Source organism: Gavialis gangeticus, unplaced genomic scaffold (genome assembly GCF_001723915.1).
Source record: "Gavialis gangeticus isolate Ggan-Ray unplaced genomic scaffold, GavGan_comp1, whole genome shotgun sequence".
In the NCBI taxonomy this organism is placed as follows: domain Eukaryota; kingdom Metazoa; phylum Chordata; order Crocodylia; family Gavialidae; genus Gavialis; species Gavialis gangeticus.
In genome coordinates, this window is record NW_017728996.1 from 28,402,208 (window position 1) to 28,415,465 (window position 13,258).

The 13,258-nt window shown below is 46.5% G+C and overlaps 1 protein-coding gene across 4 annotated transcripts in view; it reads left to right on the forward strand.

Moving 5' to 3' along the window:
• The window catches only part of LOC109288609 (tropomodulin-3), a 66,472-nt gene extending 62,929 nt beyond the window's left edge, over positions 1-3,543 (forward strand). For all 4 annotated transcript variants that reach the window (XM_019504222.1, XM_019504225.1, XM_019504223.1 and 1 more), the window contains one exon: positions 250-3,543. Coding sequence is in view for 1 of the 4 variants with exons in the window: in XM_019504225.1 (XP_019359770.1) it covers positions 250-284 (35 nt within the window). In the remaining 3 variants the exon portion in view is untranslated. The remainder of the gene's footprint in view (positions 1-249) is intronic.
• The last annotated feature ends 9,715 nt before the right edge of the window (positions 3,544-13,258 follow it).

Genomic DNA, 13,258 nt, shown 5'->3' on the forward strand with positions numbered 1-13,258 from the left:
CATTTCGAAACTTTCTAAATGTTTCAACTGGCCTCATTTTGTTCTGAGGCTGTTTCGAAGCTGTTCATTTCATTTAGCTGTTTCGAGCTCGAAACAAGTCGAAACAGCCAGCAAAATTTCACACAGCCCTATTACTTAACTATTTGGTTTGACCAGTAGTGGTTAGCTTGGGTACTGGGGTCTAATGGAAATCCTTAAAGAGGTTACAATTTAAATGTGTAATTTTGTTTTATTTTCTTATGGATGCAGTTCGCAAGAGAAGGATTGAAGGAGACCATCAATAAATCTTGCTGCTGCCAGAATGGATTGTGTGAAGATGTCATAGATCTTCAAGGCTCATTGTGGGCTTAGCAGTCTCTGACTTCATTTACCTGGGTAGAAGGGAAAAGACTGGAAACCCCATTCCTTTTTTGTAAAATTACATTAATTATCTGTGTGGTATGCATCACGTTTCTCAGTTTCAGGCATAGTACCTGCACCTGACTGTGCAGAGGTCAGGTTTTTTAAAAGAACTTTTTTGTATTTCAAGATTTCCTACTATACTTTCTGCTGAAATGATGTAAATTCAGAAATCAATGGAGTGGTTGTCTATTCCACGTGAAGGATCAGTGGGTAAATAACGAAAACAATTGGAGTATGTTTCTGATAGAAAAGCTGGGGTGGTTATTTAAGTGGAAGGATTTGTATATTTTTTTAGAACAATGATTTAGTGAAAAGGGATTCTTCATGCAGAACAATTGGGCTTTTTGTAGCTATTCAGCCTTGTTCATATGAACTTAAAGATTAATCTTTCACAGCTATCACAGTTGCAGTTCTACTTTTTATGTTCTTGATCAGGTTAAAATGCTTTAATACTGTGATTAAGCTTGAAAGTTGTCCATTTTTAAAGCAAAATGAATTGGATAAGGACTTCTACTTTTTTTCAACATTCAGGAATAATATAAAGTGAAGGTGCCTTGAAAAATTAACAGTGTCTGTACTAAACCAAAAAGCCTCCAAAACACCTTATGTTAGAAAATATTCTGAGACTATACTTTGCTCTGATGCGTCTAAACTGGGCATATACTTTTAGATTTAATTTTTGTATGTTCCTCAGCATTGTTTAGGGTATAGCATTCTTTGTTTAAAAATATCTATATCTAAATATCGTAAAAGGCATAGGAGTTTTCTAGAAGTAGTGGACATGCATTCTTTAAGAAATGCTGGCTAGTGGGTGCTGAAAAAGCAATCTTATGAACTGTAAAAATCCTATGGTCCATGGTGGTAGTTAGTTGGGAATTTTGTTTGTTAAACTAAAATCAGTCATACTTCCTTCTGTATGAAATGGTGACAACTGTATCAGGCAAGTTTTTGTCTGTCACAATGATAAAAGGTCTTCCTGTTCCACTGACTTATGGTCCTATTGTCATGATGTAAACTACGCTGATACTTAACTAGTTCTAACAAATTTCTAACGTGTTGGACAGTATATTCACAATATTATTCAAGACCATTTATTGAAGATAGGCATTTAGTCAAATGTGTCACTGTAAATGTTATCAAGTTCTGTATCTGTAACTAACTAGGTAACAAAAGTCACTTCACTTTTTAGTATCAAATAGAAGTGGACTTTTTGGGGGTATTGTGAAATTTAAATAATTTTTACTCGTGCTGTTTTTTGAATTGCACTATATGAAATGCTATAATGTTGCCCATTATGCCATAAAAGTAGAAGCACATTCTAAGGAACTAGACAACTACATTTACAGTGACGCACAGTTCAAACGTTGTAAGTGTCAATATCCTTAAAATGATCATAAGTATGGTGAGTTTATATAAACTATGTATAGGTGATGTGAAAGAAGAATGTCTAGAACAGATTTATGCATCAGATTTGGAGAAATTTACACTGTAATTGTGCCCACATGTTCTGTTATAAATCATGCTTTTTTAGGTTTGCTCTTCTTTTCTCTGAAAATGAATTTAAACTTGTGGCATGTGTACAATGACTTTTAAGCTATGAACCTCCAATGAAGATGTAAATACCTAGGTTTATAAGGGTAGAAAAATTAGTGATTTTTTTTTTTTGTGGTTCATTCTAAATGAACCTATTATAGCTTAGATAGCTATGTAATCTTGCAAGAATGAAAAGGAAGTTGGGACAATTTCTATTAAAACCAAAGATATCTTGCATTCACACACTGTTCAGTAGCCAGAAATTATGTGATTGGTCATAAAAAGAGCACTCCTTTTTGTCTTTTGGCTTACAGTATTTTACATAATTTAAGAGGTCTTTGAAAGATGCTGTTCTGAAGTTTTAGTTCATAAATATTTGCTTCCAAACATGAATTAAAAGCTAAGTGTCTTTTTCAAGAGATGGTGCTGTACAGATGTGGCCAAAGCATAGTATACATGTAACCTGTCTCAAATTGTATGTTTAAGGTGCCTAATTTATAAAACACCAAGTAACCATTTTGTGTCAAATAAACTGTAAAACTTCCCTTCCGTCTGTTTGAAGGTGCTGCATATCTTTCAAATCTGTTCCTGTTATTTGTTTAATCAACAGTTACGCAAATTTGCTAGCTACTGTATATTCTAATCCAGGTGGAAAATGATACGCTGGGATGGACTAGGTAACGAAAAATTAGTCTGTTGCCTATTTGAATTAAGTCTGGCTCCTTAATGGTCTAAGTCCAAATCTGTGGCTTAGGATAAAGTGGTCAAGGGTTTTGTTATAATTAAAGTAGCAGACCACCTTGTGCCAGCCCTTACTAGTGTAACCAGCATAATCCTATTGAAATAAATAGGTGCAGCTCCGTAGACATCCACTGAGCATTTGGCTACCCATTGGCAATCTAAGCAGAGAAAAGTCAGACAGATTGGACATGGAGAATAAACTACTTGGCCTTGAGGATTATCCCTTCAAGTTTGGTTTGAGGTATTTTTGGCAGGGGAGCAGGGAGAAACTTTAATGTTTGCTGCCTTTCGTGCCTGTGGTATACCTTTTCTGGGGATAAATGAAGGTAGGAATCTAGCTTTCAGTGAGTAACCATAAACAGACTCAGAATGCGGAGCTAACTTTCAGATTTACTGGCTTCATATATATAGTAAAGACTTGAGTATGATGAGTACATATGGTATTGATTTTTGTAATAAATTAGCATATATACTGGGCCTGTTTCCCAAAAGACATGACATTTGTGTGCTTTTTAAGCTTGATTCTTGGTCAAGTCACTTCAGTTTTGAAAATAGGCATTAATCTTGGAAAACAATCCAATGACCACATGTTTTGTTGTTTATCTTGGGTTCTATCCTCAAGGAAGAGAATCATGGACTGAATATATTCCCAAAACCTTTTGTAAACTCTCTTCGTCCAGTTGCACTCTAGAGAAATGGTCTCATTGTCTCCACAGCTTTTTTGGTATGTATAATATTGTTTGTAAGCTACAAACAATGGTCTGTTCAATTTAAATTTCCATGGAGGAAATGCGAATTGAGTATGTCAGCATATCGGCACTCTATGCTGTTGAATTGTAATACAGTAAAATATCTGAAGAATCAAAATACAGTTTGGTTTGGTTTTTTAATAGTATTCAGAAAGCTGAATCTTGCATGTGCTTCAAGCTATTGCTGGTATTTGTTATGTGGAAAATATTAGTTTAGCGCATGGCAGAAAAGAACACTGGCTAGTATAAAATGTCCATAGTAATAGTGATAAACTACTGTTAACCCAGTCCAAACATTTAAGCCAATGGCTAGATATAAAAATCTTAATCACTGTCTGCTGGTTCAAGTTATATGGCAGCACAAAGGTTGTAGCCTTGCCCTAGACATTGCAAACAGTATGTTCCACTACTTTCCGTTTCTCCAAGGTGCTTTGTCATGGTGGGGTGTGTTAGGCAGGGAGTGGGGTTGGGGGACCAGCTGAGGTGAAACATCTTTTTCAGTACAGCTACCCCTTTAGACACTGACAGAATCAGAGTTTGCAACTTGAAATTGCACAAATACATAGACATACGAGGGTTTGGCTTTTTAACAATAAACATTGATAGACAGCGATTCCACCGCACGGTCTCAGACTGACGGAAAAATATTTCCAGTGGCAATAATCAAAATTAACAGAAAAGTGACTGTAACAAGGAACCCTTACCCCTGTTACTGGACAGTGGAAAAAGAGAGGTGGGAGGGACAGTGTGGAGAGGTTAAATGGGAAAACAGTGGGCGGCCTGATGACCAGGGATCCTGGGTTTCCCTGATTAAAAAAAATCACAAATTCTCTGCTAAAAAATGTCATTCTCTGTTAAACCCCCCCAAATCTATGATTAAAATAAAAGCCCCCCCCCCACAGCCCCCTGGTCCTGCTGGTGCCCCTCACATTCTCCCCACTGGCCCCCCAGCCCTGCTGGAGGGGGTCCCTGGCTGCTAGGGCTACAGGGTCCTGGCTCTGGGTCCACAGCCAGGCAGGAGGTGGTGGCTGCTGCAGTAGTGAAGCCCCCTGCTGTGAGCTTGGGCAGGGGAGGCCGGCTCCCTGCTGCTGCACGCACTCTCCAGGGGACAGGGGGGACCCATGACTCCCAGATCTAAGCACGGGGTGGGCTGTGTGCTTGGCCAGGTGCGGCAACTCTGTGGCACTTTGCGTGCTCCCCAGGGGGCAGGAGGGACCCATGCCCCCCAATCTGTGCATGGGGCAGGCACAGGTGAGCTCAGGCTCCCACCCTGCTGCCCTATCCTGGGGCCTCCGCAGCCCAGCGCACGTAACCCAACACAGCAGGAAACAGCAGGGCTGTATGGAGAAGCTGCCTGGTGCTGCTCTGGCTGGCAACGCGCCTCTATGCATGGCTGCAGCAAGGGCAACAGCAGAGCTTTGCACTAATCAAAGCTGCCCTGCACACAGAGGAGGCATCACCAGGGCAGCGTGGAGCTTGTAGCAGCAAGCAACTTCTCCATGTGGCCCCACTGTTTCCAGCCACACTGGGTTGTGCCCACCGGGATGCAGAGGCCCCAGGGAAGGGCTGCAGGGCAGGAGCTTGAGCCTGCAGCGTGTGTCCTCCCGTACCACCTGCCCCATACACAGATCTGGGGGGCACAGATCTCCCTTGCCCCTTGGGATTTCATGCAGCACTGGGGAGCCAGCCCCCCTCTTCTCACCCCTCCCTGCCCACGACAAGCTGCCCACAACCCTGTCCCAGTCTCCACTGGGGCCCTGCAGCAGCTCATTGTGGCCCCAAGCCCCATGCACTGCCTGGCTGGGCAGCAGCCCCAGCCCTGACCCCACGGGAGCTCAATACCTCCCCCCAACCTACTTACCTGCAGGAGCTGCTCTCCAGGCTGCCTGGGGCCATGTGCATGATGTACACGCACATGGTGCCCCCTGCCTGACCTCCTTTCTCCTGCTCCCTCCCAGGCCCCTGCAGGCTGGAACTGTGCCAGCCTGCAGGGAGCTCATCGCAAAACTAAAATCTGCAGGCTTGTCCGGTAAAATGAGAAATCTGCGCTTGCCTCCGGTAAAAGGTAAAATCTGAAGCTTACTCCGTTTTTCCATGGGAAAACGAAAAACTTGGATCCTTGCTGATGACACCTGGATTAAGCAATTAGCTGCCGGTTCACAGGTGTCAGAAGTGGGCTGGAGGGAGATAACAGACTACTTAAACCCCTGCCCCAAAGCCCATGGGGGGGGCAGGGAGAGAGGGAGAGGATTTGAGGCTCCAGCCCCATGGCAGCAGGGTCTTGCCTGGGCTGGACTAACTAAGCTGAATGAACAATGATTTAAAACAGGTATGATTTATGGATATATACTTCTTATGTTTTGACGTGATTTTTATAAAGCTTTTAACAGTATACCGTCATTATCATTGCTAAATTGTCTGCCCCCCACATCCCTAATCTTGCACAATCCTGAAAATGTAAATTGATAAAATCTAAATAAATGCTTAAAAATAAACCTCAATTTTAGTTGTCAAAATTATTCAATAAAAATCAAATTCTGCTAAGCCTACAAATACATTAGAAGGATAACTGCTGCCACTCAAAATTATTACATTATCTGTTCAGTACACCTGAAGCATGTAGGGAGGTTGCAAAAACATCTGAACCCTCTTTGAGAACAGTTTATAGAAGTGAGTATCTGGCTGGTTAATAAATGCATTGTGGGTCTCTTGAGAAACTGCTTAAGTTCCAAAATTAAAATGTTAAATGTTAATCTGTTTCTCAGCTAAACTTCCTTTGAATTCACATGATTCATATTAATAACATATTGCACAATGTACCAAGCTAAAGGGAACATTGTCTTTGTATATTGCATCATATGCATCATATGGACTATGGGTTTTTTAATATTTCACCAGTGCATGGGCCTTGAAAATTTAACTAAGTACCTAGCCAGGAACAGACAGGAGACCCTTGGGAGGAAGAGGCCACTGCCAGCAAAATAGCCACATTTCCACACCTTGCCTCCTCTCAGCACTGTCAGCCACTGGGATACTTACCCAGCCTGACTTAAGGGGCAGCGAAAAGTGCAGCTCCCCGCTGTAACTGAGAATGCTTTGCAGGAAGTGTTCTGAGTTACAAAGATCCCCTGGACCAAACAGAAGTTCACCATTGGTTCCAATGGGGAGGGGAATCTAGCTGCTGGCTTTGAGTCTGCAGCCAGTTTCTCTTAGCAGTGGCCCCTTCTCCCTGCACAGCTGCAAAGATTTAAGAATGTGAGAAGGGGAAAGGGTCCAGAGGGAGTTTGTTCTAGGGGGTTCCCCAACCAGTGCTGGAGGGTGGGGTGGGTGAATTGGAGCCCCCCTCCCTGCCCCACACTTCAGGGAGGCTCCAATACACCTGCTCCATCCAACAGTGTGGTGGGGGGGCTGAAAACCCCCAGACTGAGCTCCCTCCACTCTCTTCCCCCCTCTCATTCTGGAAACAGTGACAGGCTGGGAGGCAGTACAGGCACAAGTTACAGAAGATGCTCTGTTCTGAAATGTCTATATCTGACTCTTCACGCAATGAAGGTTCAGATTTTCACTCAACTGGCCATTTTTTAAACTGTCTGCAGCCATGCACTTGTGTTTGGTAACAGCTATAAAACTGCTTTATGTGGCCAAATCAGGTGAAAATTGTAACTTCTGTCTGTGCCCACAGACCCTGCTTGAGAAGTAAACTGTCACCTACCTTAATATACTTAAAAGGTGTTGAAAAGTAGTAGTATGTTGCATTCCCCCATTTCTCTTGCATCTGTTGCCCTCCCCTACTGCCTCAATTGTTTACATCATTCTGCCTCTTGAGTAGCTTCCTCTTCATGCTGCTGTTGGTTACATATTTTCCTCAAGCAGCACTGGATAAGATTGATCACTCCCTGTCCGTTTTATTGCCAAATGGAAAGTACAGTAAGAGTGAAAAGAACCTGAGCCATATTTTCATTCTGACTGACCTTGGGAAAACTACGGAGAGGAACTGCACTGGGGCTGCCTGCAGACTCTGGGAGAGAGAACTGTCTTGGGTCCTGTTTGGAGAGTGATTTTTGCTACCAAAATTCAAGCTAACTTTGTAGAATGAAAGCTTAAATTTTTAGCTCTTTCTCCTCCTGCCAGTCAATTCTATTTGCCACATGCTCTTCAGAGTGTGTACATAGTAAATGTTTTCTGCCAAGCTCTTGCCCAATATTAATAATGTTATGGATTACAGCTAAAACATAACGTCAAAAATACAGGCCAACCAGAATCTGTTAAGAGAGGAATACTTCATCCTTTGTAGAAGGAAAGTCTGCACAAATAATACTCTTGCCAGTCAGATTTAAAACATCAGCTGAGGGTGCCTATAGAAAGGGAATACAAGATGAACATTGTACGTTCACACCTGTATTTGCTTCCTCCTGCCCTGTCAGTAGCACCTGTAATTTGTTCTGTAGTATCTTCTGTCATCAAAGTATTAATGAAAAGCTAGTGTAGTTTGCTATTTAATCTGTAGTCTCCAATGTAACTTAGTGTATGTAAATATGCCCCCCCAAGTTGTTTAAGGATGAAAAGCACGACCAAATGTTTAAAGCTTCTATGGAGCAAGACGTGTAAGGATAAGGTATGTTTAATACAACCTAATGAACTCTTACATTGCTGCTACTAGGAGAGGAGTAAGAAAGCTCTTGGAAAATCTGACAACTTTGAATACTGCCAACCATTAAATCACTGGAAATCCCTCTTGGTCCCCAGTTGCATGTAATCTAGTAGAGGTGTAAAATATTGGCTGACATAGCATACCAATAAAGCTAAAGACATATCTTTTGTCTTGGCCTCTAACCTTTACCTTTTTATCTGCACAAAATGACTGCTCCCTGTCCCCCATGACTTGTTATAAACTGGAAAACTTAGTCCATTCTAGATTATCCATTCCAAATAGTGGTGCAATGATACATCAGTCCAATACCAGATGAGTACTGATGTAAAGAAAACTTGCTGTATCGGAAATTGGCCCAATGTGGCCAATAAATGCCCCTGCGTGCATGCAGCTGCAGCGCAGCATGCATGCAGTAAGGCACGCAGCCTAGCAGTGTGGAGAACTGCATGCAGCTGGTAAGTCCATTGTGGTGGAAGGAGAGGGAGAGGAAAGGGGCATGGGGGAGCAGATGAACGCCCCCTCACAGGAAGGGAAGGAGGGGGCAGGGGCAGTGCTGCCCAGCTTGGGTGGGACAGGGCCCAAGACGGAGCTATGGCTCGTCAAGGGGGGCAGGGTGGCTCCCACTACTGCGCAGACCCCAGGATGGCATAGGAGGGGGGAGGGCATGTGCCCCCCGGATCTGTGCAGGGTGGGCAGGCTGCAGCTGCAGGCTGCAGCTGCAGCTGCACCGGCTCTTCTCGGGGCCTGGGTCTGGGCAGGGGCTAAGGAGGGGGTGGCAGCCAACCCAAATTTTGCTGTAGCCCTGCTCCCAGTGCCACCTGGCTCAACACTGCATCACCCATTCCCTAGGAAGAGCAGGGGCAGTGCTGGGAGCAGGGCTATGGGGGGCTACAGCAAAATCTGGGGTGGCTACACCCCCCTCCATAGCCCAACCTCGAGCCCAGTCCCTGCTGAAAAGAGTGCAGTGCAGCCCCAGCTGCAGCCTGCCTGCTCTGTCCTGATACGGGCGCACATGCTCTTCCCCACCCTGTGCCCTCCCGGGGTGCAGCAGTGGGAGCTGCCTCCCCCCGACAAGGTGCAGCTCCGTCCCACACCCCACCCCACCCCGGCTGGGTAGCGCCTGCCCATGCCCGCTCACTCCTTCACTGCCGGGAACGTTGATCTGCCCCACCCATGCTCCTTCCCTCCCCACTCCCTGTCCAGCACAACAGATTTACCAGCTGCATGCAGCTGTATTGGAAATCGGATCGGTATTGGCTGATATGCCTCCTTAAAAATTGTCTATCTGTACCAGCCCCCAAAATCGCCATCTGTGCACCCCTACTTCCAAACTGCCAGTGTTTTCTCTTTACTGTAAGATTTAATTTCCTGAAGTACGAATCAGTATATTACTAGAGGGTAGGAATAGACGGAAAGCACAGGGATGAAGATGGAAAAATTGGATATTGCTATTTACTTTTTAAACTGAATCTAAAGCATGTTTGAATGTTACTTGTAGGTTGTTTCTTTCCCTCAGTTTACAGCAGTATAAACCTGCAACATTTCATCTAGTATCTTTTAGCAAGGCTTATGCAGTGTTGCAAATGTTCCATATTATTTAAAACAAACTCATTTTAAACTACCTTTCTGTCTGCTGAGGATGACAGAAAAAGAAGTCCTGCTTCTGCTAGAACCATTTCAGAATGTGCAGTGCAGATTGATGTGGCTGAGGTATAATTATACTTGCAATTTTATTAACCATAATGGTGTCTGTTTTTGTAGCAGTACGGAAGGGTTGTAGCAAGACCTCAGCAAATCTGGCATCTTGCCCTGTCTGCATGGCTTTATCACTCAGGTTAAGGGGAAGACCAATTCAGGGACCAGTGTGTTAATGAAGCTCCCATCAATGCTAGTAGTTTGCTTTTGAGCGGGACATTTATTCAAATAAAACATGTTCAGCATCAACCAAATCGGGTAACCCAGGTCCTGTTGCCCCATTCTAAGGTCTCGGTATTAATCTCTACTGCAGCCAGTCAGGTGGTTTCCACAGCAAGGTATTTTCAACTTTTACCTTAGGGTCTATAACACCTTCCTTTTCCCTTCATGTCTCCCTATTTCTGCAGCTCTTGCCCTTAGCTGAGATGCTGGTGTGCCTTTTATTTTGGGTTTACAGGCATGGAGCTGTCCTAGTGCTAGCGGTAGGGCTGAAAGGCCTTCAAATGCCATCCCAAATTCTAACCAGGGCTCGCTTAAACTCTGTTTCACCTTATGTTTTCTCAGGTCTGAAAAGTAACATGACAAAACTGAGCCCTAAGCCAGTATTTTTATGGTACTATTTTAAAGCTATAAAAATACAAAAGTGCATCATTTAATATTGATGCCAATTCTTCTCATGTCCTTCCACTGTACGTATATGCTTTTCCAAAATCAGGCACATCATCTGGCCAGGTCTGTCAGCCCTGGCTTCCCTATCAAAAACATAGCAAATTTATAACCTTAATTCAGTGGTTCCCAATCACAAATTGCAATAATAAAAAATGGGGTCACAAAAACACTCTTCGGTGTCAACTGATTATGATGAAAATCACAGGAAAAAAGCTTAAAATGTTAGGTACCGCTTGCAGGCTGGCAGAGTTCCAGCCTGCAAGGGGCTGTTGGGGCTGGGAGGAGTGGGAGGGAAGCAATCAGGCCAGGGGTGCTACATGCACATGCACACAGGCACGTAGCAGCCAAGCAGCATGGACAGCAGCTCCCACAGCTCCCTCCTGGTAAGTCTGTGGGTAGGAGCAAGGGGGTGAGAGCAAATTGAGGCCCCCACAGTGAGGGAAGGAAGGAGTGGGGCTGGCCAGCTGGTGCATAGGGCCTGGGGCCAGTGTGGGAATGCAAGGCCCAGCTGGGGGAGCAGTATGGAGCCACAGGCAGCTCCTTTGGGGGAAGGGGGAAGCAGGGAGGATGGCTCCCCACCACTGCGTGCACTCCTGGAGAGGGAGGCATATGCCCCCCAGACTTGTGACAGGGGTGGGTGCAAGTTGCCTGCTGCAGGCTCAGGGCTTTCTGCCCTGCTGCCCTCTCCCCAGGGCCTCTGTGGCCCGGCAGGTGGGACCCAGCACAGCAGGGCAGAGGGGCAGGGAGGCTCGGTGCCACTCTCGGGAGCTCCACACCAACTGTGCCACCATAGCAAGGAGCCACTATGGTGAGCCACCCCCTGCCCACCTGGCAGCAGCGGGGTGTACAACTCTTCTGCCACCACTGCTGCCAAGCAGGCAAAGGGCACTTCACCATGGGAGCGCAGCCAGTGTGGGGCTCCTGGCACCAGCACCAAGCCTTCTCGCCCTCAGGGGGAGGACAGCAGGGTGGGGGCCCCCAACCCTGAAGCAGACAGCCCACATCCTCCTTCCCCACCTTACAGGCTCCACTCTGGCTATGCCGCCCATAGGGGGAGGGGACATTGATTTGTTTGCATCATTTTGGGGTCACAAAAAATTTCCAATGTTTAAATGGGGTTATGCTGAGGAAAAGGTTGGGATGCACTGCCTTACTTTGTGCTGTGAGAACAGAGAAGTCTTCTTGTCCTCTACAGCAGTGTTTCTCAACCCATGGGTCATGACCCAAAACTGGGTCGCAAGAATAAAAGAAAGGGTCATGAAAAAATGGATTTTTCTTTAAAGGAGAAAAACACAGGCAACTGTGGCTTTCCCCTTGCAGGCTGGCAGAGTTCTAGCCTGCAAGGGGCTGCTTGGGGCTAAGGGGAGTGGGAGGAGGGTGATCTGGCATGGGGTGCCATGTGCATGTACACATGCACATGGTAGCCAGGCAGCTTGGAGAGCAGTTCCCACAGCTCCCCACAGGTAAATCTGTGGGACATGGGTGAGGGGGAGCATAAACAATGTGCTGGGGGTGAACATGGGGGGGCATGTGCCCCCCCAGATTTGTATGCGTAAAGCAGGCATGGGTCTGCAGCCTGGTGGGACCAGCACAGGCAGGAGCCACCTCCACTGCCCAGCAGGCAGGACTCAGCATGGGAGGACAGCAAGACAGTAAGACTCATTGCTGCTGCCACTGCTGGGACCCCAGTGTCAGCCATGCTGCCAGCAACATGAGAAGTAATGGATGGGGGTGCTGCCAGTCCTCTACCTTCTCACCAGGGCCCAGCTGCTGCCACCTCCACCACTCCCCTCAGGCTGCAGCTCTACCCCAGAGATCTGGGGTGGTGGGCAGCGTAGGCAGCCTGAGGGAAGCTGCAGCAGCTGGGCCATGGCAGCAGGTTAGAGCTACAACCGAGAGTCTGAGTGGCTGGTGGTGGAAGGTAGTGAAGGCAGCCTGTGTGTCATGTTTCCCCCCACCCTCTCCTCAGTCACTTCTGCTGCTGCTGGTACTACAGCTGGCATGGGGGTTGCAGCAGTGGCAGCAGCAAGGAGTCTTGCTGCCCTGCGCTGGGTTCTGCCTGCTGGGCTGCCAGCGTGAGTCTTGTCCATGCTAGTCTGGCCAGGCTGCAGCCCCCTACCCACTGTGGTTGCACAAATATGGGAGGGCACGTGCTCCCCCATGCTCCACATACCCACCCCACACACTAGGGGCTGGGAGGCAGTGGGTCAGGTGTGAGTGTGACCAGCAGGGCAGGAGGGGGCGGGCTGTGGGTTGGGAGTGAGGGGCACCGGCAGGACCAGGGGGCTGTTTTCTAGTGCTGTGTTGGGACTGGCCATCAATTTTTACAAATGGGTCCTGGTACAAAAAAGACTGAGAAATACTGCTCTACAGCTCGTAACAGCTGTTTAAGTTCCCCTTGCTCCATGTTTAACTTGGTCAAGGCTTGAAAACCATATGTTGTTTAAGACTCAGTCCTGCCAGGCCTGGTCAGAGCTTAGATTGCTGCTCACTTCCCCCTTAGCGCAGTAACAAACGGCTCATTGCTACTGTAGGCACAACAGGCCCTGCTTTGTCCTGGAAGTTGTGCAACTAGTTTTCCGCGTTAAGGAGGGAGCAGTGGGCTGGGGCCGGTTTGTCTTCCCAGGCTGGGTAACAGGAAACTCTACAGAAGCGGGTCCTCTCACTCCTCTCTTCCACCATCTTCAAGGTGACAGCGTGCCCGAGCGCCTTGACCTGGCCTGGCTCTCGGTAGCATGATGCTGTGCTTCCCACCTCCGTGTCACAGCTGTGTCCCAGGCCAGCACCGCTCACCTTTTGTGCACTGGGATGGCCAGGG